This window comes from Blastomyces gilchristii (assembly GCF_000003855.2).
Source record: "Blastomyces gilchristii SLH14081 genomic scaffold supercont1.3, whole genome shotgun sequence".
NCBI lineage: Eukaryota > Fungi > Ascomycota > Eurotiomycetes > Onygenales > Ajellomycetaceae > Blastomyces > Blastomyces gilchristii.
This window is the reverse complement of record NW_003101680.1, coordinates 721,897-747,513: the sequence shown is the minus strand read 5'-3', so window position 1 is coordinate 747,513 and position 25,617 is coordinate 721,897. Positions and strand designations below refer to the sequence as shown.

The 25,617-nt window shown below is 46.8% G+C and overlaps 9 protein-coding genes across 11 annotated transcripts; 4 read left to right on the top strand and 5 right to left on the bottom strand.

The window, feature by feature from the left end:
• Nucleotides 1–1,584: 1,584 nt before the first annotated feature.
• On the bottom strand, nucleotides 1,585–3,721 carry BDBG_01782 (uncharacterized protein). Its single transcript, XM_002627065.2, has 4 exons — nucleotides 3,429–3,721; nucleotides 2,807–3,289; nucleotides 1,742–2,732; nucleotides 1,585–1,607 (listed from the first exon to the last, which is right to left on the bottom strand). Exons 1-3 carry the CDS (start codon nucleotides 3,564–3,566, stop codon nucleotides 2,649–2,651), a joined length of 705 nt encoding a protein of 234 aa, XP_002627111.1. The 5' UTR covers nucleotides 3,567–3,721; the 3' UTR covers nucleotides 1,585–1,607; nucleotides 1,742–2,648.
• Nucleotides 3,722–3,766: 45 nt separating this feature from the next.
• On the top strand, nucleotides 3,767–6,382 carry BDBG_01781 (protein farnesyltransferase/geranylgeranyltransferase type-1 subunit alpha). Its single transcript, XM_002627064.2, has 5 exons — nucleotides 3,767–4,609; nucleotides 4,684–4,729; nucleotides 4,795–5,150; nucleotides 5,230–5,338; nucleotides 5,427–6,382. The coding sequence occupies exons 1-5, from the start codon at nucleotides 4,016–4,018 to the stop codon at nucleotides 5,576–5,578; spliced, it is 1,257 nt and encodes a 418-aa protein (XP_002627110.1). The 5' UTR covers nucleotides 3,767–4,015; the 3' UTR covers nucleotides 5,579–6,382.
• Nucleotides 6,383–6,714: 332 nt separating this feature from the next.
• Nucleotides 6,715–10,164, bottom strand: BDBG_01780 (uncharacterized protein; the record flags this gene model as incomplete). The annotated part of the gene is made up of 5 exons (XM_002627063.1): nucleotides 6,715–7,283; nucleotides 7,331–8,105; nucleotides 8,169–8,426; nucleotides 8,496–9,888; nucleotides 9,959–10,164. The coding sequence occupies 5 exons, from the start codon at nucleotides 10,162–10,164 to the stop codon at nucleotides 6,715–6,717; spliced, it is 3,201 nt and encodes a 1,066-aa protein (XP_002627109.1).
• A 2,750-nt stretch (nucleotides 10,165–12,914) lies between these two features.
• Nucleotides 12,915–21,098, top strand: BDBG_01779 (CAMK/CAMKL protein kinase). Of its 3 annotated transcripts, none has more exons than XM_031720483.1 (6): nucleotides 12,920–13,235; nucleotides 13,332–13,360; nucleotides 13,462–13,579; nucleotides 13,666–14,713; nucleotides 14,774–18,066; nucleotides 18,153–20,772. In XM_031720483.1, the coding sequence occupies exons 1-5, from the start codon at nucleotides 13,188–13,190 to the stop codon at nucleotides 16,435–16,437; spliced, it is 2,907 nt and encodes a 968-aa protein (XP_031576687.1). In that variant the 5' UTR covers nucleotides 12,920–13,187; the 3' UTR covers nucleotides 16,438–18,066; nucleotides 18,153–20,772. The 3 variants fall into 3 exon arrangements, with proteins under 3 accessions (XP_031576686.1, XP_031576687.1, XP_031576688.1); XM_031720484.1 differs by lacking the exon at nucleotides 18,153–20,772 and having other exon boundaries at nucleotides 12,929–13,235; nucleotides 14,774–17,279; nucleotides 17,391–17,761; XM_031720482.1 differs by having other exon boundaries at nucleotides 12,915–13,235; nucleotides 14,774–21,098.
• On the bottom strand, nucleotides 17,647–20,213 carry BDBG_01778 (C6 transcription factor; the record flags this gene model as incomplete). The annotated part of the gene is made up of 6 exons (XM_031720481.1): nucleotides 17,647–17,800; nucleotides 17,853–18,486; nucleotides 18,654–19,185; nucleotides 19,267–19,429; nucleotides 19,500–20,019; nucleotides 20,056–20,213. 6 exons carry the CDS (start codon nucleotides 20,211–20,213, stop codon nucleotides 17,717–17,719), a joined length of 2,091 nt encoding a protein of 696 aa, XP_031576685.1. The 3' UTR covers nucleotides 17,647–17,716.
• Nucleotides 20,318–21,617, bottom strand: BDBG_01777 (alcohol dehydrogenase; the record flags this gene model as incomplete). Its single annotated transcript, XM_031720480.1, has 3 exons — nucleotides 20,852–21,617; nucleotides 20,486–20,681; nucleotides 20,318–20,424 (listed from the first exon to the last, which is right to left on the bottom strand). The coding sequence occupies exons 1-3, from the start codon at nucleotides 20,900–20,902 to the stop codon at nucleotides 20,318–20,320; spliced, it is 354 nt and encodes a 117-aa protein (XP_031576684.1). The 5' UTR covers nucleotides 20,903–21,617.
• Nucleotides 21,618–22,584: 967 nt separating this feature from the next.
• BDBG_16471 (uncharacterized protein) lies at nucleotides 22,585–23,053 on the top strand. Its single transcript, XM_031724412.1, has one exon. The coding sequence runs from the start codon at nucleotides 22,622–22,624 to the stop codon at nucleotides 22,802–22,804; it is 183 nt and encodes a 60-aa protein (XP_031576683.1). The 5' UTR covers nucleotides 22,585–22,621; the 3' UTR covers nucleotides 22,805–23,053.
• Nucleotides 23,054–23,229: 176 nt separating this feature from the next.
• Nucleotides 23,230–23,802, top strand: BDBG_16470 (uncharacterized protein). The gene has a single exon (XM_031724411.1). The coding sequence runs from the start codon at nucleotides 23,252–23,254 to the stop codon at nucleotides 23,669–23,671; it is 420 nt and encodes a 139-aa protein (XP_031576682.1). The 5' UTR covers nucleotides 23,230–23,251; the 3' UTR covers nucleotides 23,672–23,802.
• Nucleotides 23,707–25,278, bottom strand: BDBG_01775 (peptidase U34; the record flags this gene model as incomplete). Its single annotated transcript, XM_031720479.1, has 4 exons — nucleotides 23,707–24,689; nucleotides 24,757–25,018; nucleotides 25,045–25,190; nucleotides 25,250–25,278. 4 exons carry the CDS (start codon nucleotides 25,276–25,278, stop codon nucleotides 24,047–24,049), a joined length of 1,080 nt encoding a protein of 359 aa, XP_031576681.1. The 3' UTR covers nucleotides 23,707–24,046.
• Between the last annotated feature and the right edge of the window lie 339 nt (nucleotides 25,279–25,617).

Genomic DNA, 25,617 nt, shown 5'->3' with positions numbered 1-25,617 from the left:
ACGTGGCATTATATCAACCTAATTGAAACACCCAGGCTTTCCCCATTCCCCACATATCGTATCCCATGATGCAATGCTGTACATATCTCCTACATATGATACAGATCAGATCATATCAAGATCGGACCAGTCCATGAAAAAGGTCCCACGGCAGATCATCTTCGCATAACGCTGTACGCAGTATGCGAGGTGGAGATGATCAATTACCCGCACTCCAACTCAGCACCTCACTACGACAGGTAGTAGGGATTGGTAAATATCGCCACTAGTTACTGGTTGTGTGTACGTAACTGTCCCTCGACGCGGGGAAAGAGGACTGGGAGATGTTAGATGTCTTCCCCGCAGCTTGGATAATAATGTGTATTTATGTGTGTATGTGTGTATATGTGTCTGTATCTGTCTATCTGTAAATTCTGCGGATTAGGTTGTTGCCGAACCGAACCGGTCCTGCCGGTGGGTCTGTACAGGTCACTGCTGTGTCGCCACACGATATTATAGGTTTGACTCAATCCGGGAACTAAGGAACACTAGCCTAGCTTGGTTAGATCTCTGAGATCTCAACCGATCCAGATTATTAATATCTTATTAATCACTAGCAGGAAAATGAGCCCTATTATTGCTATGCGTACGGAGTAGTTATTTAATATTCTTTCCTTTTGTTATTATCATTCACAGACTGATGCACCCTCACCCTGCTTTCCCCCAGCTTTCTGTGTCCCTGTTATATGCAGGGTAATTAGTTCTTTGCCAAGATTACTCCGCAGGTTCCGCCCCCTTTGGGATCATACACTGGGGAGGCTCTAGACCTGAGACAGTCTCTATGCTCAGGGAGCTCTATACAGAAGGATCTCTATGTGAGGGATCTCTATATCTGGGAAATCTCTACGTATATATGGAAAGGGTTTGGATCTTGATACACCTGGTGAGAGATCTGTGAGACGAAGCTCATCGTCTTAACGCTAAGACTGACTAAACTATATATAGTAATATACTAACTCTATTAAGACTAATATGTTTCGTGCGTGTCCATAACATGAGTATTATGTGGAATTAAGCTTTTATACTGAATACTGAAAAAACAAACATTCAAAACATTCACTTGACTCTGATTTGTTGATATAACTAGTTAGATTCACTATCTCATGTTTTCTACTCTTGTATTCTCACTATTAACTTTTTTATTTATTATTATCAAATTTCTCTGTCATTTCACTCAAATTTATATCTGATGTCAGTATAAAAGATAAAGCTTCAAGATCAAGGTCTGATTATAGTGTATGTAGTAATATTTCTCTCTATCTGAAAAGTTGATATTGATAGGAGTTTCATTTTATATCTTAATTAGGGTTAGGGTAAATAGATTACACACATCAAAACATGCCAATACAGTCAATCTCTTATAATCTGGTAGTTTTTGTGTCTTTAATACACTAATGTACACGCTAAAAACAACGCCAATTGTGCCTCGCGGCAAGGGATGCGCTGGTAGGGTAGGCTGCCGTAGTTAGAAGTCAACATAAAAAAGCAATCCATCCCATCCCATGCAGAGGACGATTTGCTGTTCTTGACTCGCTGTCTGTGTCTTATGTAGGTGGGTGGGTGGTTACCTAAGTAGTTACCTACATTAGTACGGAGTAGTAGGTAGTGACACCCCGACTGACTACTCTAGGTACTGTATGACTATCTCCATCATATCGGGGTGATGGAATGAATAGACCGAAGAATGAAGACTCAGCCTTACCGTGAGAGTGTGAGGCTCTGCCACAGTCGTTATATATCAAGAACTAAAATTGGTGGATTGAATTGAGTATTACATAGAACGCTTGTTATTATCTGATAAAGAGCAACAAGCTTTAGTTTTTCACCTGACCATTGATGGGGCGGCAGAGTACTTCAGTTCAATTTTCTCTTTCAGAAATCAGTGTGCTGAACATGTTGAACATAAACAAATGGAGAATAAAAACTAAAAGCTTGGAGGAAAAGCAGTATGAGTACGGATATCAATAATGACTGTTTTTCTTTTTTCTTTTTCTTTTTTTCTTTTTCTTTTTTTCTTTTTTTTTTTTTTTTTTTTAGACAAGAAGGATAAAACCTGAACCGCCTAAAAATACATTATTACCTAAATAATCTATTTTACGCAAATGCTCCCCCAACAACCTTATTAACATCCTATGCTATGAATCGCTTCGTTTCATTTTTTGTTGGGTGACACAGAACCACAATGTACAGTACATGTACATAGCTTTCTTCCAAAGCCTTTCTTTCTCTTTGAAAATGAGACAGGAAAAACCCAAAAGGAACAGGCACACATTTAAAAGAAAGAAAAGAAGAAAGCAAAAAGAAAGAAGAAAGAAAAAAAAAAAAAAAAAAAAAAAAAAAAAAAAAAAAAAAAAAAAAAAAAAAACCCAAAGGGGTATACGAGTGAAATAGAAGAAACCCCTTGTTTCGGGACTCGGCTTTTTTCTCTTTGTACTGTACCCCAAACTCTCCAGCCAGAGAAGTGGAAAATATTCTGCGCTGCAGGCAAGAAAAACCTCCTCAGTTTACTTCGTCCTTCGTCGGTTGACTAAACAAGGTCCCCATTATGTACCTATCGGTAGTGTGTGGTCGCATTACGACACGAAACCGCCATATGTATAAAACTATTCTTATAGAAATCGTGAAGGGAGGAGGGGTCCGAATAATAGGACTGAGTCCACTTGGCGGCGCTCATCTTTGAGGGAGAGGAGTGTCTGGTAAACAGCGTAAATAAAGAGTGAGCTACACGGAATGAAATATATATATATATATATATATGTTTACTTACAGAAGAGGAAATCATCATCTCTATCACCGCATATCCCAGCACCACCTTGTTTTTCATATGGATGGCTTTCGCGTCTAGCGCAGCGGTATCCTGCATCCCGGAGGCAGCAGCAGCCGGCACCCAAATATCAGTCGCAGAAGCGTAGATTCGTATTGATATGATGGAGAAAACTAGGCATCTGGTTACGGCAAGAAGGATGCACATATGCGTAAAGATGGAGTTGTAGATTCTGAGCATCTTTTTGGCGGTGGATAATGCTGGGGAAGAGGGGGAGGAGGGAGAGGTGCGGGAGGTGCGGGAAGTGCGGGAGCGGCCGGAGCTATTTGCTAATCGGGAATCGAAAAGGCGCCTCGTTATAGAGATTAGTTGGTTGATTAAAGGTAGCCGTATGGTTAATATTAGGTCGAAAAGAGCGAAGACAAGCAGGATAACGCCGCAGTAGGCAAACGGAGAGCGAGGACGGGCAAACGTCGGTGTCGCATCCTGGAATCATCGAGTCATTGGGATAGCTGTTAGCGGGGTCTGTTGGGCTGGGGTCATGAAAACGATGGTTGTAATTTTGTTCTTGTCATATGTGGTCGAGAGAAGGAGATGTTGATTAGCCAACAACAGGAATACTCACGATCCGAATAACATCATTAACATTGTATACGAGGTCGCAGTCCGAGATGACTTCCTTGTAGCGAGTGAGGTAGATAGCGAGGGCGAACTGGAAGAGAGCGTGCAGCTTGATGTAGCCTTTTGACGATAGCCGGCCCATGGTGAAGCACTAACCTGTAGCTCTCCCGAAGAAAGCTACAATTTCCCGCGGTGTGCTTCGAGTGTTGGAAACAAGTCCAGGGACCATGCCTGTTGACTGGAGCTGTGTGGTGGATGAGATATCCGGTGTTGATCAATCAAAATATATAACTTTTAGAGTTTATTAACCACCAGGGCACGATGTTTGCTGACTAAGAGGGTCAGGCACCAGATCCAAAACTCCGCCCCGCGACAATGGAAGGACTGAACAAGCGCTTATACAACCACCTCTCGACATGCCTTTGTCTTTGTCGTTGCGAGTTATGGCTTAGATACGCTTTGTCACAGCTTGAATAACAATTGCTCAATGAATTGTCGCTAGACCTGACATTTTACCCCTTACTGCTAACAAAGCGTTTTAGAATCAAGAGGGCAGAGGGTCGACTGTCTCTCCCCGTCTGCCGTTATCAAATGGCAGAAGTCGCCGCTCTCCGAAAAGATCGCCAGATCAAATACTTCCTTCGATGTCTGAAAACGTTTCTTCCGCATCAGTATACTTCCAATGACTCAAGTCGAATGACCCTGGCCTTTTTCAGCCTCGCTGGCCTTGATCTGCTTGACGCGCTGGACGACAACCTCTCCCTGGCAGAACGCAAGGGCTACATTTACTGGATATACCATTGCCAGGTACCCTCTGGTGGCTTTCGGGGATTCCCAGGGACGATCTTCGGGGATTCTAAGAGGACTGATGAAAATGAATGTTGGGATCCCGCGAATGTTCCCGCCACGTTCTTTGCGCTCATGGCTTTGATTGTGCTTGGTGACGACTTGACCCGTGTTAAACGGAGAGAATGTTTACTGTGGCTACGCAACATACAACGGGAGGATGGGAGTTTTGGGGAGATTTTGGGGCCCGGAGGACAGATTGAGGGAAGCAATGACTTACGGTTTTGTTGCTGTGCGGCTGGTGTACGATATATATTACGGGGGAAAGACGCGGATTATCTTAAGGATATTGAAGACATCAATACTAACCGTCTCATCTCTCATATTGAAGATTGTCAGGTGATTTTGGTCTCCCCCCTTTCACTCTATACAAAACGAGCGTGCCGGGCTGACTAGAAATCAACAAATGAAAGTCATATGATGGAGGGTTTTCAGTGTCACCAATGACCGAATCGCATGGTACGCAACATACCGCACTGCTCTGTTTGTATGATAACCAACCCCCAAACTTACATTTGTCATAGCTGGTCTGACGTACTGTGCCCTCGCCTCGCTTTCATTCCTTGGTTGCACACCGCCTGCCGTCAGCCATAGTATACCGTTCCTCTCCCTTAAAACGGCAAAATTCGAAGACTTGATCCGTTGGCTAGCATGGCGGCAGACGGCAGACCTTGAAGAGGTTGACGAAGGCGAAAGTGGCCCTGAGAAGCACATAACTCCTGGGGTGGATAGATCAATAGATGAACAAATATCTGCACTCCCAGATATACTATCTCCCCCTCAGCGGCCAAGTGAGCATCTCCATTTGGCTGGATTCAATGGTAGATCGAACAAAATAGCCGACACATGTTACTCATTCTGGGTAACTGGAACACTGGGTGTAAATAAATATCCCTCCCTGCGCTATAATTATAACCGATTTTTGTTTTGTGTGTCTCGCCGGCTGATGGTTGTGTTAGATTCTGGACAGTCTTAATGTTATCAACGCAGAAGCGGGTCGTCGCTATCTCCTTGAGAAAACGCAGCATATCATAGGGGGATTCGGAAAGTGTGTCGGCGATCCGCCAGGTGTGTGATACTTAGCCATCATTACCCTAGATTTGCCTCTTTTTAATTCTGTCTTGCATGTTGGAAGGGGAATTGACCCTCCGTATAGATCTCCTCCATTCCTACCTTGCATTAGCAAGCCTTGGTCTTCTTGGCGAAGCCGGGATTGCCAGCGTCGATCCAACATTCTGCACTAGCAAACGAGCACGCCAGCACCTGGAGTCTCTCACTTGGTGGACTGGCGTGGAATCCAAAAAATAGGCGGGCGGGGAAATAATTTTTTTTCTGTTCCCTGTTAAAAACACAGATTGGGCCCCCACGAAACGGGAACATCGAATAGGACTTGTAGCCATTTAAACACTGCACGGGTAAGAAGCTTTGAGAGAGGGTGGGATTTGCGAGACCCAAGTTCTTCAACGGGTGTGAAAAGATTCCGAATGAATGGGTACTATCGGGACGGCGATAACTAAGGCGTTCGATATTTCCATTAGTGAAATAAATTCCATAGATTAATGACGATACGAATATATGCATTAGGTATAACTACTTGCTAGCTTGGGCGACCATAGAATTGTTAGTTTGAGGTCCTAGCAGAGCGCCAGTTAGTTATGGCTCTCCGGTCGCGAGAGAACAGGTACCTTGTTACTATATTACATCAGGTTTGTAAGAATGAGGAAAATGTCATTTTTGGCAAACTCTTAGAGAATTCACCGTTTCCAACGGGCGGTTTGGTTTCGAAGTTGGGTTTTAGAATTCAATACAGTCCGGTGCAACTTCACAAGATTTTTGTATTCTATACTATGGCTTGCTCCATCTAGATTTTGATCGATGTATATATATTCGTTCTGTAGATTCGGTTCATCATATGAATTGAATTGAGTACAGAGGCTCGACGAAACAGATGGATGTGTTTGCTTGGATATTTAGCCTGAGTATATATATATGCTTGTCATATCGTACCGTACTAAGCGGGAATTTTCCAGAACTATGCTGCCGTCATAAATTCTCGGTCACGAACAGAGCAACTTCTGCTTCTGATAAAATTCCCTAAAATCAATGAAATAGAAATAGCAAAATTGGGGTTATTGTAGTTTTCTTTTTAAATAAATACAGAAAATCCTACATTCCCTTATCCTTACGTGGTTGCGTTCCAAATAATGGTTCTACAAGAACAGCCCTGTCCTTCCTTGCTGCGTTGACACACGGGCCAAGGAACGTAGTGTGTGGGCTTCAATCTGGATTTCGCATCTGACTCCCTGCCGAGGTATGGAGGTTATAAACCGTTCGCTTGACGCTGTAGTATTTTATGTCATCTTTCAGCTAAAAATGTGCAACCAGGCTCTACTTTTTAAACCCCTCGCTCGCTGTTTCATCCCCTACCTAGCATACATTCTATATTAAGGATACTCGTCAACGATGAAGGAAAGACTGGTAGAAGCTCGTGCGTCTGGCCTTCTGATCTGTTGTGTCTTGTTCGGCTGATTAAAAGTTGATGCAGATCTGATTTCGCTCTCGGGTAGAGGCGGCTCTCCTGCCAGAGCATGGAGCGGTTCATTGTTGTCATGAATACCTGTTACATATTCACGGAATATTTGGTTTGATCTGAAGACAATTTCAACATGTTTGTCACTCAGCTCCACTGTTTCTTCGTTGGATCGTTCTGCGTCCTCTTGCGCGATGGTTACGGAAGTATCAACAATATTTTTGATCTGCCGGCCATTGCATCGTAATCGCCTATGCATAGATTCCGCAAGGGCAAGGATGGCACTCTCGTCAACTATAAGGTGCGGATTGCGACGCAGAGGCTTGAGATATAGCTTCCAAAGCTCCATTGTGGTGGCAATGTTTAATTGGGGATAATGAAGTGAAAGATGAAGACGGGATGTGATGGCCTCGTCGAATTGGCCGACTCGGTTAGTCTTAAAAATAAGGATTCCCGAGAAATACTCGAGTGCATCGAGGAAGACTGGGCTCGTCAGCTACAGCTGCAAAAGTAATTACGGAAAAACACACCTGAAGTCATAGTGTTCCCTTCATGGTCTGCGAAGGTACGTGATTTTAGGAGAGCATCTGCCTCGCGTACCAATATGATACAATCCCATCGCTCTGCTAGATGAAAAGATTGAGTCAAATACTGTTCCATCTCTCGTGATGTACCCCGAAGGGCTGCAACTCTGATCAAGAAAAGTGGTTTATCGAGACTAGCAGCAAGTGCTTCTGCCGTGGCTGTCTTTCCTGTTCCTGGAGTTCCATGTAGCAAAATAACGACACCACGGCGCCTGCCAACGACGATGTCTTGATGATCGGGTAAATTATCTTGAATTCCACGGGTTCCAGGAGACTGGCCCCTGACTAACGAGGTAAGCATTTCCTTGTGGCCAGCAGGAAGGATGATTTCGTTTAGGCCGACGGACGGTGCTTCAGTTGACATGAGGAGATAGACATAAAGTGGGTACCACTTATTACTTTGCAAAGAATATCCACATATTCGGTTCGGTAGTAGAAGGATCTGTTCGTCCTCTAGCTCATGTTGACGGAGTGCCCTTAAGCTTCTAGAAGAGCGAATAAACTGATCTCGGGAATTTAGGTCGCCCACCCCATCATCAAAGACGTCGGTGCACGCTCTGCAGTTAGGTATCGAACAGTCTATGGTCTCGAAAGATTCTCTTCTGTTGGCCTTGGTGGCTTTTGCAATCACGCTTCCCCCGAACGACGGATTCCAGGTACAGCCGGACTGCTTACAGTGTTCAAGGGCGGCGACGTGGTCGATGATAACTTCACTGCTTCGCTACATGACACGATTTAATTAATCGAGATACAGTTGGGTTGGCTCAAATGAAGTGTTGCTTACCTGCTCTTGGCCTACGTAGTTTCCAGCGCAAACCCCACAAGTGTCTCTGTGACCAGGGTCCCACTCTTGTAATATGGCTCCATTGTAAAGGAGCCTTTTTCTTGTGGTACAATGCACAAACTTCCGACCTCGCTCTCTTAGACGATCCAGAATGTGTTCATTGACCTGAGTCTGGTTGGGAGGATAGATAGGCAAAGATGAAATACGGCGTTCGCCAACAAACTCGGAGATAACGAACCGTTGCGGTCTCGGCCCATACTTTTATCCGTTGAAGTCTATATAAAAACAGTCAACAAAAAAGTCGCTACATTGGCGTGATGAGATGACAGCGTATCCTTCTTGATTATCGTAATCCATGTTGTCGAGGCTATCCGGGCCTTCGCTCTTGGAATGGTTATCGGGATCGATGATTCGGCGTCCGCCAGTCACGTGAAGCACTTGGTAGGCCCTCAGTTTGGAAGTAGTATTTGGGGAGATGACAATTACACCTGGCTGAAACAACAGCCAGAGGTGCTCGAAATGAATTTTCTGCAATTCGTTCTCTCTAATCTGACGCCGTATATGCAATAGTTCCTGCATATCATTGTCAACAAAGTTCATCAAGCATTCTAGTTCTTCAAATGCTCTTCTAGCCTGCTCTGCCGTAGAGTGCTTCGAAGGTGAATTCTCTGGAGCTGGCTTCGGCTGATCGGGGACACATCCAGCAGTCTCTTCCGGCGTGTGAGCGTCATCAGGCTTACGTAGGGTGCCAAGTTTGTCGCGCATGACTGTTAGGTAATTCCGGAGGGAATCATAAGAGAGAATAAGGGGTTTGAAGGGATAAACCAGCACATTGTGTTTTGGTGTGAGGTTACAACGTGTTATTCTCTTCAGGACACTAAGAAGGGTATGCGAGTTGATTGCTATTCGGAGCAGCCCCTCACGCGCAACGGGTTCCACGCTCCCGCTAAGAGTGTTTGTTCTCGACAGCGGTTGGATATAGTCTCGCATCTCTACCCCATCAGCTGATGAGCTCGTTGCAACGACAAGTATTTTCAGCCACGGGATTATCCCGGTGCGGGTTTTCATTTTACGCCATTCCGATATTGGCACCCGGGTAACACCGATTTCCTGTATAACGGTATGATCCTCATCTTCGATAAGTGTGCTCATAGAAGGAGTGTAATACTGAGCGGAAGCCATTGAAACGCTATCATCGAATCTCACTGATTGATTGGCAACGGACTGTTCCTTTACCATCTGGAGCCTGCGACTAGCAACCTGGGAGAGGACGTCATCATCACCATCACAGGCACTGGCTGCTGCAATTACTGCTAGGCTGGGCTCGTCGTCAATCATTTCTATTTCGTACTCAACGATTAGGTGTTGAGACTCGGTGACCCCGATATCTTCAGTGAACTTTGTCAGGTCTCCAAGTAGATCCTTTATGTTCTGCACGAGCCGGTCGAATTTATCCCGATCGCTCACAGCCCATCGAATAGAGCCAATGATATGGACCCTTCGCTGCAGGCTTGTATTGCAGAAAGCTTTCGTATTCTGGAAAGCTCGGGAGAAAGCACTATACGATGCGGCCTCGGTAAATTTCGACCCTAGCGGTGGTCGTTGGACTTTGAGCCCGTAAATCTCTTTCAAGTGGTCACCGTTCGTAAGTAGAGACTTGATCTTTTCCATTGTCTGCTCTATTCGCTCGTTACGAAGAGAAGAGGTTGGATCGTCGAACCTGTGGTTGCAACGGCTGTTAGACTACTCCAGAGAGAAATACCTCCTCTATGATTGTGGTGGTTTCATACTTGGAGTTTGTACGATATGGATGCATGAAACCACACGCCTTGCCCCAGGCCATAAAGTGGAATTGTTGGTTGTCAAGCATTGTCTGCAATACCTCATAATCTGAAGCGCGTGAATCATAAACTTGGACTAGTTTAAAACAGTCAACGCAGGTCGAAAAAAGCCCTGCTAAACCAGCAAAGCCGACTGCCAAAGATAATGGCTCCATTATAATGCTGTAAGGTGTTGACAAATGTCTGGAATATATCTCTGTGGAGAAAGATGGAAAACCCGAACTGTATCATGAATGACACCGTTGAAGGCGGAGCGGTTGGGCCGCATTTCGAGGCGGGGTAGACGGAAGCGCAAGGCTGATGGCCAAATTGGTGAGGCTAATTTTCAACACTGAGGAGGGTTGAGGTAGCGAAGATGCATATGCATGCCGCTAGGAGCATATCGGATCATGGGAGAGCTAAGAAATATGGATAATTGGTAGACGGTAACTCGCGTTGACGTGGATATTTTCTATAATAAGTAAGTGGCATGCCATATTGCTTCCCCAGGTACAAAGACCGAAAGGGGTTTTTTCTGACAAGCTGTTCTTTCAGGTCTTGGACTGCACGCTCCCATCGGAAAAAGAAGAAAAATAACGGATTTGTGACAAATGGATAGCAGCAGAAAAGAGAAGCAATCCAAGGCGGCCATTAGAGTACGTGAACGTTGATATCGGAAAGCGGGACTACGTGGGAAGCTCATGAAGGACTTTCAGCGCTGGCTTCTCATTTTGTACCCATCCTTGGCGCCCACGTGGGAAGACCATCCAAGAAAGTGTCTTGGCTCGTGGCATCTCAAATCTTCCCAGTTGACAAGTTTTAGTTATATCAGTCCACATGGGGAGTTCAGAAGAAACCACCATGTGGGCTGCCCTCTTCAGAAGAAAGGTTATGCCAGGGTCGGATTCACTATTTGTTCAGTATTAACACTGCTCTTCGTCTTCCATCTATTCTTCTCCTATTCCATTTCCTGATTTTATGCTATACTGAGCACCGCACTAAATTGTACTTAAGCACGTCGTGATGGGATTGAACTGAACGCCAAGCACCCTGTGAGCGCGATAGGAGTGAAAGAAGATATTATTTCGGCCTCCGTGGTAAAACGGATGACTGTTGTAGTGTAATGTGCTTGGTCTGTCTTCACCTAGCCTTAGGCGACTAGGGATACCGTTGATATGGGGGTCAAAGAGGCATTCGGTTCCAAGCCTTGTAGGAAGCGAGGTTGCACTGACATTTTTCCGTTCACGACCAAGGGCTATTTTCAGTGGCCTGGTCTAATGCCAAGGTAGAATGATGTTGTAATTGATGTTATCAGCGATGAGGAAGGAGGTTGTACTTGATTGGCGGGTGGAGTCAAGTTCTGCTATTTGTCTGTTTCAGGTTGGATCGGTTTACCCAGCCTTCCGCTCTTCCAACTGTAACTGGGCCACTGGATTTCCACTGTCGAGGGAGCTGACAAAATCAGTGCACAGGTCGGTTCGATTGCTGCGAGGCGTGGGTTGCTGATGTCCTTTTGAATTGGCGATCTATTGCGTTTCCACCGCCTGTGAAACAAGAACAATAAGGGGTATCATTTGCGGGCAGCAGTCCTTGACTTCGTGTGGCTGTCTTGCCTTTTAGTCCAACGAGTGGGGACGTTATTGTCGGAGGACAATATGAACTTGAACGCTCAGTATACTTTTCCTACGACACTTTGTGGATGAGCCGGACGAAGTTTGACCATTCGTAATCTAGGGTCGGAATATCAAAAAATAGATAAGAATATCTTACGCGCTGCCTTCTCAGCAACATATTCGGAGTGTGTGACAAAGATGTTCTTATCCCGTCGCCATATGTGGGTTCCGGGCTTTTCATTTCCGTCTGATGTTTTCGTTTAGGATCAAATCTGGACGATAATAAGATAGTGGTGGTAAGCAACTAACAAGGACGTCCATTTGCATCCGCATGAGTATATAGCTTGTATCACTGGGAGGAAGGATATTTTTCGACACGGGTTCCCAAAAGACGGGTAACTAGCTTCGCATTTGTAAATGTCTTTCGGCATAACCACCCCATCCTCTCTTAAATTCCGAGATCACAGACTAGCGTGGATATGAGTTCCTGGACAAGGGCTAAAATAAATAACCCTGGAACCAGGTTTGTTGGTGCCTTGGCGAACTGGATCCGCAATCTTGAGAGTGAATAGCTGGGGATATTTTTCAGACATAATTATTCTTCCGCCCATTCTTCCAAGAGAGTCCTCGATACAAGGCATCCCTCAAAGGTGTAATTTATTGTCGCTGGAACTTGGGGAGACAGATCTTCAAAGAAGGATCCATAGAAGCCCATTAGACACTGCGTAAATGGAAGAATGGTAATTATGATTTCCGTTCGCGGTTTCCTGCTCCTCGTATTTCAGTAGTATTTGAAGCAGCCCTTTTAAGTGTGTTTCCCGCTGCTGTTCTCAAGGGTTCCGCAGCGCTCTTGTTCCATCTCCCGGAATTCAAATCTGCCCAGGGCATAGCCCGTTTCTTGACCACGTTTTTCAACATTGGTCAAAACAAAACCGGTTCTTAGTTTCTTGCCACAATTCATTCAGTCAATAGTAACTAATAATGGGTGAGTAATGGGTAACTGACAAGTATGCAAAGACACGCGCCGTATGGCAATATACAGCATAGGGCCGTGATAGACTGCCGCGTAGATATCAAACCACGTCTCAAGCGGCGTCCTCGATGGCTAAGGGTCAGTGGTAACCATTTCCAGCCGTAGACAGCAACTGGAACGGCTAATTAACAGGTGTACTTGTCCGTACGGCATCGTCGTTGCTTCTCGTTGTAGCCTGAAGCTTCTGGCGTTGTGGTTCGTTGTTGGTCGTTGTGGTCGTTGTCCTTAACTTAAATAATTGCCCAAAAGAGGCTTCAAGGGATGATCGTCGCTCTTCCGCCAACTTTATCCGCCCGCGACGAACCTAACCTCGTTAAATCATTCCAGTATCGGTCGGGCTTAAAAAGCAGCCACCACAGACCTTCCAAGTTATCTCAGACTTCTCTTGACTCCACAACAGTCGATGTCCTCCATCTTACCAAATCTCCTGAAGTCCTGACATCGAACCCATTCCGTTATATGGCTGACCTGCGGTGTTTTGACTATTCGCAAGCAATGAGAAGATCAACGCGAGGGGCAGCATCACATTAATCAGCGACTCCAATCCTCACACATGCCGCCCCCCAAGTCGAAGCTCGAGTCCCAGCTTCAAAAGGATAAGGTGTGTTTGCGCATGGATTGATTATTACATGTTCTGTTAGTCGCTCTGGCGGAAATGGTGGTTTGGCTAACTTTTTCTTCTCTCGATGCCGCATAGCTCGTCAACTCCTACCGAGAGTTATTGCAGTAATTCACCCCCTTCGTCCACATGAATCTTGCTTCCTGCATTATACCGCTGCCATTCCTATCTATGAATTTATATTGATTTCCTACTCTTCGCTACACAGAGAATTCTCGTCGAAGGATTTGCGAAATGTCGGTAACTACAACCTCGGGAAGTTGATCGGGAAAGGCTCCTTTGGCAAAGTTTATCTTGCGACGCATAAGCTTACGAATGGCTCCAAGGTACTGCGGATATAATATCTTCTCTCCCTTCTGCCTGGTTGTAGTGGCGCATCGAAAACTGACATGGCCGCGGTGGGTATTTACAGGTTGTTCTCAAGTCATCGAGTCGGGAAGATGCGAACCTCGCGCGCGAGATCCACCACCATCGCCAATTTCTCCATCCGCATATAGCTCGATTGTACGAAGTGATCGTGACGGAAAATCTTGTTTGGTTGGCTTTGGAATATTGTCCGGGTGATGAACTGTATAACTATCTTAGCTGCAATGGACCGATGCCGCTCGAGAAGGTCCAGCGGATATTCACACAGCTTGTCGGGGCTGTTTGCTACGTCCACAGTAAATCGTGTGTACACCGTGATTTGAAGCTGGAGAACATTCTGCTCGACAAGCATGAAAATGTCAAATTATGCGATTTCGGTTTCACGAGGGAATATGAAGGAAAGGCGAGCTACCTGCAAACATTCTGCGGGACGGTGTGCTACAGCGCGCCGGAAATGCTGAAGGGTGAGAAGTACGCCGGGGAAAAGGTGGATGTTTGGAGTTTGGGGATAATTCTCTATGCTCTTATTGCGGGAGAGTTGCCTTTCGACGATGACGACGACCAGATCACTAAAAAAAGGATTTTGACGGAGGAGCCTAAGTATAATGAGCGGTTTCCGGAGGATGCAAAGTCACTAATAAGTCTGTTACTATCGAAGCGTCCGCTTCTCCGGCCTACCTTGTCCGATGTCCTGAATCATTCGTTTCTGGCTGAGCATTCCCCGCAGCAACAAGCGATCTTGAAATTAGCTCGACCAGCCCCGTTCTCGACCCCGCTGGAAAGAACAACCCTAGAGCGGATGAGAAGTGCAGGAGTAAATATTGATCAGGTAATTGAAAGCGTACTTGCGCAGCGATGTGATGCGCTCGCTGGCTGGTGGGCGCTCCTAATAGAGAAGGAGGAAAGGAAGGAAAAGAGAAGAGAGCGCAAAAGGCGCGAGAGGGAGGCTGAAGCGAAAAATTTACGTCGATTGAGTGCCGCCAGTACCCGACTCGAACGAATATCAGCTGCACTTGTCGAGGTTGATGAGGAAGGGCATTCTACCAAATCGCCGAGAAGTAGGGGTAGGAGAGATAGGAGAAGCATACCAACCCGTGAGTGTAGCACACCTCCCCCATGAATATCTAGCGGTGATGAACTCTAACATGATGCAGCTCAAATCATTGTTCCCGACCTTCCTAAGCTACCAGAAACCGCCATTGTCTCGTCCCCAGTCTCGGTCCTTCCGTCGCCTCCCATCGAGAAAGATCCCTCTGTCCGATCAGGTAGCTCATCACGTCACCGTCCAGTGCCCCCCCCGAAAGAAAATCGCAGATCACGTACCAGTACACTGCACCTCAGTGCGTCTCAGCCTGATTTATCGCATCCGCAGAGCATCTTGAGACGACATGGCACACGTCGCCGACATCACCCTATAATCAGCCAGCTCGCATCTATTAAACATTGGCTAATTGAATCCACAAAACGAGCCAAGTCGCCTCATTCGAAGTCATTCTCTCATGCACCTTCGCTCAAGTTTCTCACAGACAAATCAAGTCCTCCTAAAAATAAGGAACCTGCCTCCAGACCAGCCCAAACAACACCTACCACCACGGCGTTTAACCGAACACAACAAACTCCAATCCAAATGAAACGTTCATCTACCGCAAGCAGCCTTACTCCAAGCAATGCCTCCTATCCAGGGGCTGCCCGTTCTGGCTCCCTGTCCCACCAGCCCCGACCACTTAGCACCGCGAGTATTACTCATAAACGTAATTCCTTATCCCCTTCGCCCCTTACCCCTCGCAACTCATATCGTCGTTCATCTGTGGGCCTACGTGGGCGAAAATCTACTTCTTCGTCTGTCTCCTCCATTCGGAGTATTCATCATGCACATTCGCACTCCAAGACCTCATCCATATCCTCGAATAGTACCAACACGGTATCAACACCCATTGCCTCTGCCAGGCAGACGATTACCCGATCCCCGCACCCATCAGTGAAAGTTCTACCCGCAACTCCAAGCTCAAGCACCCCCTTCCCAAGTAATATCAGGCTTATTCGAGGTGGTGGACCTTCAACGGTTGCTGGGTCCGGTCATCATAAAGGGGCAGCTTATAACGCCTACAACGAAGCTGCTCCAGGTTCCATCCTTTCATCACCAGCATCAGGCCTTGTTTTTGCTCGCCGAAAACGATCAGCTTTTAAGGGTCCATCCCTTGCCACATCTGCCTTCCCCGCTGCAAGCGGCCCTGGCACTCCGGGGTTACCTAAATCAAGGGAAAATGTAATCGGTACGAGCGCTGGGGCTCAAACCGTCGGCTCCGGCGCAAGGAAAAGCCAAATTATCGAAGAAGAAGAGGATGAAATTCCGTTCGATTGTGATGATGAGGACATCGAAGAAGTGGATACATTCGACACTGCTGACGAGGCTAGCGGGGCATTCATGGACTGCAGAAGCTCCACTGATGATGCCCCTACTATTAACACTGATCCAGGACCAATTTCGCCGTCTGATCTAGACCCAAGGGGATCCCTCGAATTCGGACAAGTACAAAACATCAGTGTACAGCCAACCAAAGAGCCACAGCTTCTCCCCGCAGCAGATATCCACGAACCGAAGTACCCTCCATTCCACCCGACAGAACAGCCAGCTGGCGCCGAGACTACGCATCCTCCTCGTTCATCATCTCTAGCTGAGAAGCCCGGCTCCTCTGGCCATGGCGACGACGCGTTGCAAGCTGCAACTCTCAACGAGGCTGTCTCCACTGCGGACAGGCCGCCTACGAAGGATTCTACTATTATTACCGAATCCAAAACTACGGTTGGGGAGGAATGACTCGCGTCGTGCCTGGCATACCTGCGATTTTCGAGATACCGCAAGTCGCGGCTGCCCGGCCTAAACAGAACCAAGCGACGCCAGAGGTGATACGAGATGGACGGACGCCCTATCCCAAGAGAGAGCTTCCGACTTAGCTATTCCCTCTATATTGATGTGTTGGATTACCCGTAACGGTAACTTACATATCATTTTCGTTGTTTCATGCAGTTTTGCCTTTTGGGCGTTTCTCATGCTCCTCTCATACCCTTACACTCCGCTCATCGTTCCATATATCTACCCCTTTCCAAGACACATTTCTACATCCATTTTCCTTACATGTTTGGTAAAATTAATATTCCCCGGTGTTGTTTTTATTTCCATTTGAGGCTATATTTCGTTATTTTACCCCCATCCTTTTTGCCTCTTCATTGGTAGACTGTATCCTTATTCGCTATATAAACTAACCCCTTCTTTGACCTTGGTCTTTTGATGCACATGCTACATCCGGCTCTATTTCATTTTCTTCGTCATTCATAATTTATTTGAGATTTTCCTTTGGAATGTTTAGTGGTTGGATTTCCCATTCTTGTTTTATATACCTCTATCCTGCCCCGTTCTCGGTTTTATATACCCTTTTCAAATTTTGACTATTATACATTCACCGATTCCCTACACCATTTCATTCCATTGTCTTACCACCTATTTTTATTAGATCACTGATTCCACCTACTTTGCCATCAGTTTAAATTTCTGACTACCTGCAAAGAACTCCGCTATTCTTTCTGCATTTTGGCCACCTTCTTGACTTTTGGGTTGCTCTATATCTAAAACTCAAGCTTGAAAGAAGCTACGTTTGGCCAGTGAGTGAAATGTTTATTGTACCATATTAACCCTTTTTCGTGCTTTATCTAATGAAATGGAACAGGGGAGTGGAGAACAATATCTACCTGTACAATATCTACATGTAATAGAATCGGTCTCTCCCGCTCTCTGTTTATTTGGAACAGTACTTGGTTTCGCAAATCCCCGCAAAATCCGTGAGTGTAATCAGGGTTATAATTGTTACACAAGCCTTTTCTCTCTACTATACCTCTCTTAACGCCGCTCTAAAGTTATTCGATTCAGAGCCAAGTTGAGAGGGGCGATCAGTTATATCATGGGACTCGCAAATCCAAGCTACATGTCTCTTTTTGACCAAACTGATTGCCATATATAAATTCAGTTAGATAGAACAGCAAGGCCCTAAATTCCAGATAACCCCCACTCCGGAAAACACTTTGCGCACTCTCGAGTTTCATTAGTAGATTGGCATACATTGTGTTGTCTCATCATTGAACAGCCAGTTCATGGGCTCTTCCAAATTGAACCGTCCATTTGGCATCTGATATTTTGTTATCGACGGTTTTGGCTCATGAAGCTAGCGGCCAACTTACTATAATATCCCAGTCTTCCGTGCCCTCGGGTATATCCAACCCCATTTGGTTAGGCACGTCTACTGTTGGGCCTCTCCGACCCTCGGCCGCCTTTTCCTCCAGGACCCGCAAGCACTTTTCCTGAGCAGCTTCAACTGCCGTGATTAATGACTCTGGAAACTCGTCCTTCTCTGTTCCTTTCATGAGCCCGTCAACCCGCTCAGCTACCAAACAGGTAAAGAGATATCCCTTGATATTGGTCTCCCCAGCCTCAATACACCGGAAGGACCAAGTTATAGCATCGTTGACTATGGCAAGCAGGTCGGGCCTTAATGGTGCTGGACTTAGACCAGTCTCCTCGTGCAGCTGGAACATGAGCTCGGCTGCTGCCGTAAGGCTAGCCAGCAAAGCGCTCCCGCGAAAGAAGTGGGACCCACTAATCGCGAGTCGCACTAGACCGTTTTCTACTGTTGGCGAGGCCTCATCACCGTAAGGAGCAAGCCGCACCAGGTGCCAAATTTTCAGCGAGGCAGATAACGCATCGGTCGTCTCGCGTAGAGCCGGCACGAAGAAAGGGATATGAAGTGCTGAGAAATTGCGATGCATGATGAAATCTACTACTTGGACTTGGAATCGAGAGGGGAGGACCCCGTGGCTGATTTAAGGCCGTGGAGAGCACGACACAACTCCTTATGTGATATCCTCAATTTTGCATCGAGTTGAAGAGTTTCCTCATATGTACTACGGGATTATAGATTATTCAAAAATTCTGCGACCACCAGGCGAATTGGAAATGTTTTACGAAGGGCGATCGCAACAGACATTTGGGTAAAAGTATCATCTGATGCCGGCAGAGGGTCTCCAACCATCAGTTGATCGTCGTTCAAGTTGCGAGGCGGTTCAACATCAAAGCTGCCAAGTGAAATGAGAGGAGGCGCCCTAGAGTCTATGCTCGATTGCAGAGCTATCTCCAAAATGGTGTTCCACAGTATCCTGCGCATCTCAATAGCGAACACCGTGCTTTCTGGGAGAAATGTGGGATCCCGATGCAATCCAAGAAGCATTGCGCCCCGAATGAGAGATCCTGCCGAAATCCAGACCAGACTGCCACCAAGGCTTGCCGTTTGTCGAGCGATGAGAAGCAGAATATTAGTCTGCAAAACCTGTTTGTTTAGTCTTGCTTTAAACCCCGGTTCTGCAAGCCAGGATTGGACCTCACAGATCCATCGAAAGGCTGAAGCCCGCATTGAGAATTTTTCGTCATATGTGGTAGCCCCGATGGCGAGTACGAGCTTAAGTTGGACCAGGAACGCTGTGTCCGGAGGTGCGACATTTAGCCATACCTCCTCATAATCTCTTTGGATGTAGAAATGTGGAGAATATGATATATGGTTTCGATCGTTCGCAGGTAGCAATCCGCAAGTTTGTCAGCGACATCTTTCTGGGGCAGACCCCACTTTGGTGGTGCGGGCCAAGGAGGTGTCCACTGCGATTTGATGACCCTTGGTAGGAGTTTGCACCTTTGCATGTTGGAAGTGAGCTTGGATCCATTCTGTATGTATGTGTGGCTCGATGCTCTCGAAAAGCTCGCGAAGGATCTATTTCTTCGTTAAGAGAATGTGTTTTCGTTGTTTCTCCGCCCGTATGCGTTGGATAGAGACAACTGACCTGTACAGCACCATTACTCCAATGGTTCTGCTTAAATAGGCGAGTTTTATGTACGAGGCTACGGTTGATTGCTGGTGTTTCATTAGATGGGCGGCTTTCATGGTGAACTGAGAAAGTTCCTACCAGGGATGACGATGTTGTTTCTATTTTTAATGTTGACGTTGAGGTAGAACCTGGGGACGCAGCAGCCTTAGCGGTTACCTGGGATGAACGTTCTTCAAGCTGTCTAACTCTGTTCTTCAGGTAATCTACTGCATAAGATAATCGACTAGGTGTAGTGGACGGGGCTGTTGAGCTGTTCACGATTGACGATACTGGCCGACCTAGGCTCATCAAACTACTGCCAAAAGCTGAGGATTCTATAGCAGGCGCCGAATGGCTTGGTTGCTGTGACTTCACAGCCGGCGCAAGATTGGGCTGTAGGGTTTCTGCTAGGTCATTTCCATAGATGCAGGCACTGTTCTTGGATCGCACACAGTTACTACACGGAGTTTGCCGATTACATCGAATTTTGCGTTTTCTGCAAAGAATGCAAGAACTATGTCATCTTTGTTACTTTAAGCGCCATAAAACACCAGTTCCTATTAGCCGTTGTCGCTTGCGTTCTGTGTCACAGATCACTCCCACTTTTATTGAATATTGACCAGGAAAGGCGCTCAAGGAGAATTCCCCGACATCACATTCCCGATATGCACCCAAGTATCCGAAGTTCATGAGGAAGAACGAGGGAGAGTTATCAGATCCGAGCGGCTCTTCGCCGCAGTCGGAATTTGCGCTTTTGGTCCGTATTTCTCGCCATTTGCGGGTCATGCATAAGCTTATTGGATGACATGCCCACGGTGCACCATGAGGAGATCAAGGTAGTCTGTTCCAATTCTCTTTAGAGATGCCTCGACAGAATTGAAGATCGCCCGCCGCGAGAGACCTTTGGGCCAATTAACTTGTAAATGTGGAGGGTTAGCCACGGAGAGGAGCTATCTACGAACTAAATTGATTAACATAGTCTTTACTCTTGGGGAGGCCTCCCCAGTAGGGAGGGATAAACACATCGTCGTGTTCGCTCACAGGGGCCCAGCATTTGCTCATGATAACCAGCTTGTGCCTCGGAATGTCATATTTTCGAATAGCTTTTCCGATCATTTCCTCTGCTCTTCCATTCGAGTACAACCCAGCAGTATCCCACTATCCCCAATAATCAGTATTATGTATTAGAGCTGTGCAGCGTTTCCCTTATAGCGCTGGACCTACTTAGTTAATGCCTGTCATACGTCGCCTTCAACAGCGGGAGTGCTTATCCAGTGGTCAGCATACCCCCAACGGAAATAAGGGCATTCTTATATATACAAACGCACCTGCTCGTCATCTTTCACCCCCTCGCTCCACTTTGAGCCCCCTAAGCTCATAGACCCGAAAATCGGAACTGACACCCGCAGCCCCGATTTGCCCAGCTGTTTGTATTACTCCTTTGACGACTCGACGGATACCTTCAAGGCACTGGGGAGATCAAGCTGCATAACCATTCTCGTCTAACGATTAGTTTCACACAGGTAAGGATGCAACTGTTGATATAATGGGTGGAGGCTTCGAGGGAAAGTGAAACAAATGTGGAGTTTTTGGAGATAGCAGAAGACAACTGGGAACCTCGCAAGATTAACAATTTATGCGTGAAAGCAGGATGCTAATCATGGGTATCAGGGCCATCATGTCGTATGTATATATATTCATCAAGTCTACAGGTCCGAACCCTTGCCATTTCGATACTATTCCATCCTTCTCATTGGCCATATTGAGGATATGGAAATTATGAGCTTATTGGTCAGACGGAGTAAAGCCTCACAGCATATTTGTAACACGCGGAATAGATGGCTCATAACCAACTATTACAATTCATCTGCTGGCTGATGAATCTTGTCGTCGCGGAATCTGAAGAAAATGTCAAGCTCCGTCCTGATTTGATCCGGCCGATACTGACTATTAACGGCTAGAGATCTCAAATCAAGGGAGCTTTGGACGGTTGAGTCATGCGAAAGTCGATGGGGGTCATTCTTGCTCTACCGGCAGACCTATAAGGGACAAGAAGGTATCACGGAGAAACTGTAGGCTACTGGGGCAAAAGAGCTCAGTCACCACCAGCGCACTGCTGGTAGAAGGGCCGATCAACCCGGGACCCCCAACACCCCCCCTCGGACCAGCTACCACAGAGTACAGTACTCCTCTCAGTGGCTCCTCTCAGTGGCTCCTCTTAGTGGCTCCTCTCAGTGGACTCAGTCCTAGGGCTCATTCTTTCAAGGGCTCACTCCTAGGGCACACTCCTAGGATGTCTCTTGGCACTGTTAAATGTCCGGGGTATTTGATTTGGGATTTATATTCTTAAGTCCATCTTGGGATCAAACCCATGCATGTTGACCACAGCGGGGCTCACGCTAAACGGTCTCATAACCTGTAAGCTACTGGGGCAAAAGAGCTCAGTCACCACCAGCGCACTGCTGGTAGAAGAGCTGATCAACCCGGGATCCCCAACAGAAACTGATAATTGGACGAGGAGCTGACAAAACCTGAATTAATACTCCTGTTAATAATTACTGCGATGATTGGTAAACAGTGACTCAACTGGAGAGGAGCATGACCGTGAAACAGCTTTCTCTTCTACCTACAGCCAAAGCCTACTTAGAAGGCTTGCACCTATTCAAGGGCCATAGCTTTACAGGCAGCGATTGAAGTTATCAAACCGTATGTTGGGCCTCGCCCATCTAATTCGTCAAATGGCATTATTCCAGTTAGGGTGATCTGTTGTACCCTGGTGGGGGGGGTCCCGTAAAGAAAACCACAGACCTTGTAGTCCGTAAACGTTGAGGAAACTGTCCACTAGCAAAATATTAGTACGCTGGTCGGCTGTGCACATATTTGATAGCTTGTATGTTGTATTTGTTTTGACTGTGTAGGAGACTTTTGTTGATGGTTGAGGTTAAAATACACTTTGGGGTCAACGGGTAACCATCGCTGAGCCATACCGTACTCGGTTAGTCTACCCGCGGGTCATTCGCGTGTAGTTACTTACTGCGTACATAGGTAACTAAGCTTATCATGACAACAAAGCTTCCGTGACGACCCAAAACCCAACCATGGCTCGCATCTTCATCACCGGCTCCAGCGACGGCATCGGCCAGGCTGCGGCCAAGATACTTGCCGATCAAGGCCATTCGGTCGTCCTTCATGCTCGCAACGCAGATCGCGCTTCCTCGATAGAGCGAGCAGTACCTAACGCCGAAGCTGTACTTGTTGGCGACCTTGCGATCAATTGTTGAAACCAAGAAACTGGCAGAAGCCGCCAATGCATCCGGGAGCGGGGCGTTCGACGCCATAATTCACAACGCAGGCATCGGCTACGGTGCCACGATGTCGGAATGGGTGTCACGGATGAATATGTTGGAGACATATGAATCTTATGTGTATCAAGATCTGCTTGTTATATTATCCGTGCACTATCTATTATAGCTAATTGCATACAAAAGATAGAGCTATTTATAGTGAAACAAATGTGCGAGCCAAGAGAGCTAGCATAAGCGAGTATTAGACGAGCATTGTAGTAAGATGATGATGATGAGAAATATTGTAGTAATACGATGCTGGTGGCGTTCAGTAGTGTATAACCTCTTTTTCCTGACACACGAGCAGCCAGGAAATCACCGTGGACAGGGATCTCGGCCGTTTTCGCCGTCAACACGCTTGCGCCGTATATCCTCACTTGCTTGATGAAAAGACCCACATCACGGTTGCTTTTTATGAGCTCAGACAGCCACTATGGCGGTGACGAGACTCTGCGGAACACGATAAGGCCACACTCATACGAAGATAGCAAGCTGCATGATGTGATGCTGGCCAATGCCTTTGCGAGGCGCTGGGGTGATGATATCCAAGTTGTAAGCATGCACCCCGGCTGGGTGAGGACCAAGATGGGAGGTTCGATGGCTCCGGGATCAATGGACAAGCCAGCCAAGGCACTGGCTGAATGGGCAGTTGGACAGGGGAAGTTGGCGAAGCTGGAAAGCGGAACATTTTTCACAATAAGCGGGGAAGCATCGCCTCATCCTGGGGCTGGAAATGTGAGTAAACAAGAGGAGCTGCTGAAAATTTGCGAAAAGGTTTCAGGCGTATCTGTTCCGGAGGAATGAATAATATAAATGTAACAAGTAAATGATTTACACGGAGTGTATTATTAGACGTTTTTTGATTGCGAGACGGCAACTATCTTCTAACTTATAAGCCTAAGGTATATCCAGATCGATGTTAAATATCACTATATCTTGAGATTACCTCTTAATCTCGAATATTGTGATGGCCTGACCGTAAAAAGGATATATTACTAGGCTATTCTTTCACTCAATTCTACTTTAATGTATGTTTGCTATACATATAAACCCGTGGAGCAACAGACTCTTCCTATAACTCTCTTCGCCTCAATGGTTGCTGTTGCTTGCTGGCCGGCACATCAGGGTCAAAGCCAACTACTGGCCGTTTTGGGGCTGGCCTGCTCAATCATCGTCTTCTCACTCTGTTCGACCCAGCCAATGTCGCTCCGTGACTACTCCTCGAATGCCGTCAACATATCTATCGATTGGCAGGAAAACTTTCGGATTAGAGCACATGTAGTATAAAACTCGTTTAAACAACCGGCCCGCGAACTGAGATGCCTGCTGCAACATAAAGTCCGGGTTCAGGAAAGTACTCGATGCGCCGTCGTACAGGTACCGGTGTTGACCAAACTCGGGAAGGATGGAATTAACCCGAAGCCAGTAAGGGACATGAGGTGCAGCCACTGAGGCTGTTGGAGCGATCCAGATCCGCAATAGGTCCGGGTGGACGCCCTGTTTTAAGCTCAAGACTTGTCCATAACTAGCTTGGTCATCCGCGAACACGCTCGATTGGATCTTGTTCGCTAACAGGGACCATAGCGAGAGTTGTATTCTCCAGCTGCGCTTGGGAGATGTACTTAAACCCGCCGTTGCGGGCCGAGTAATCGGGCCCCTGGACGTCATAGACGTTGAAGATATTGAAGGGTCTGTCGCCACCAGGATCCCACCAACCTTATTCAATGGCAAATGAAATGATAGTTTCAGAACCCATACAGTCATCACGGTTGGCAAAGTTGACGGGAAAATCTTCAATGCAACCTGGGTATAGCACGCAGACCTCGTTTGGACCAAGGCGCTCCGCAGCCCAGAGGCCCTGGCTGCCCGCAAACTCTCAGACAACCCACCCCTTGTTACAGTCGGCAATGAGGTGCGAGTTGCCTCCGTAAGTAGCATATCCACGCTCCTTGATCAGATTTCCGAACAGCTCAACGCCTTCCCGGGCAGTACTAGCTCTCTCCATTACCAGACGTGCCAGGTTGCTGTACTGCACGCCATGTTGTGGTGTCGGGGTCATCTTAACCAGCTCGTCATCGTTGCTGGCCCAGATGTCCCTTACCTCAACACCCTTCTCGTTGATGCCGCCGTTGGTCGATGGAGGGGGGAACCCTTAAAAGTCCGAGTATTTGATTAACTCCCCAGGAATCGTGGCATCCGGTGACTCCACTCGGATAGACTCGTTGGGTGCATGATCTCGCGCGGGAACAGCTGTACCCAATGGTTGGACACCTCCTCCCCTGTTCCGCCGATTAACATGCCGCCATCAGCGGAAGATCCTTGCCTACATAGAAGGCATAGCTGGCAGAGATAGGGGCAGCGAGGTGAGCCAGGGCGACAAACCCCTTGATAAGCGGTATTGCGATTGTCATGATAACTAGCAGGCTGGCTCGTTAAGACAATGATGCATATGGTGATGATGGCAAGACGATGCGAAAATCACTAGAGTTTTATTTATTTATTTTTATTGTTTTAATTTTCTTAATCCTTAATCATGGTCGGCATACAAGGTTAAGGTCATCATCTCTTAGTTAATTGGGTAAACTCCATAACTAAGGCAGAATGCATCCCTTGCATCCTCTGCAGCCGGTATATTAATTGAACTGCACGTTTTAGGTCGGCGATGTAGACACTCGCTCCGGCGTTGGATGGGATGGGCGGACTCGGTGAAATCAGGTATACTATGCGTAGGGAGTTCAGCCTTTACCTTT

Coding starts and splice junctions, on each gene's coding strand:
- BDBG_01781 (XM_002627064.2), top strand. CDS start 4,016: ATGGCAGAAGTCGCCGCTCTCCGAAAAGATCGCCAGATCAAATACTTC. Junction 5,151..5,229: donor GGGTAACTGGAACACTGGGT/GTAAATAAATAT, acceptor TGGTTGTGTTAG/ATTCTGGACAGTCTTAATGT. Junction 5,339..5,426: donor GTGTGTCGGCGATCCGCCAG/GTGTGTGATACT, acceptor CCCTCCGTATAG/ATCTCCTCCATTCCTACCTT.
- BDBG_01779 (XM_031720482.1), top strand. CDS start 13,188: ATGCCGCCCCCCAAGTCGAAGCTCGAGTCCCAGCTTCAAAAGGATAAG. Junction 13,236..13,331: donor CCCAGCTTCAAAAGGATAAG/GTGTGTTTGCGC, acceptor GATGCCGCATAG/CTCGTCAACTCCTACCGAGA. Junction 13,580..13,665: donor AGCTTACGAATGGCTCCAAG/GTACTGCGGATA, acceptor GGGTATTTACAG/GTTGTTCTCAAGTCATCGAG.
- BDBG_16471 (XM_031724412.1), top strand. CDS start 22,622: ATGGCTCGCATCTTCATCACCGGCTCCAGCGACGGCATCGGCCAGGCT.
- BDBG_01782 (XM_002627065.2), bottom strand. CDS start 3,566: ATGGGCCGGCTATCGTCAAAAGGCTACATCAAGCTGCACGCTCTCTTC. Junction 3,290..3,428: donor TTAATGATGTTATTCGGATC/GTGAGTATTCCT, acceptor CGATGATTCCAG/GATGCGACACCGACGTTTGC. Junction 2,733..2,806: donor AGATGATGATTTCCTCTTCT/GTAAGTAAACAT, acceptor GCTGTTTACCAG/ACACTCCTCTCCCTCAAAGA.
- BDBG_16470 (XM_031724411.1), top strand. CDS start 23,252: ATGAAAAGACCCACATCACGGTTGCTTTTTATGAGCTCAGACAGCCAC.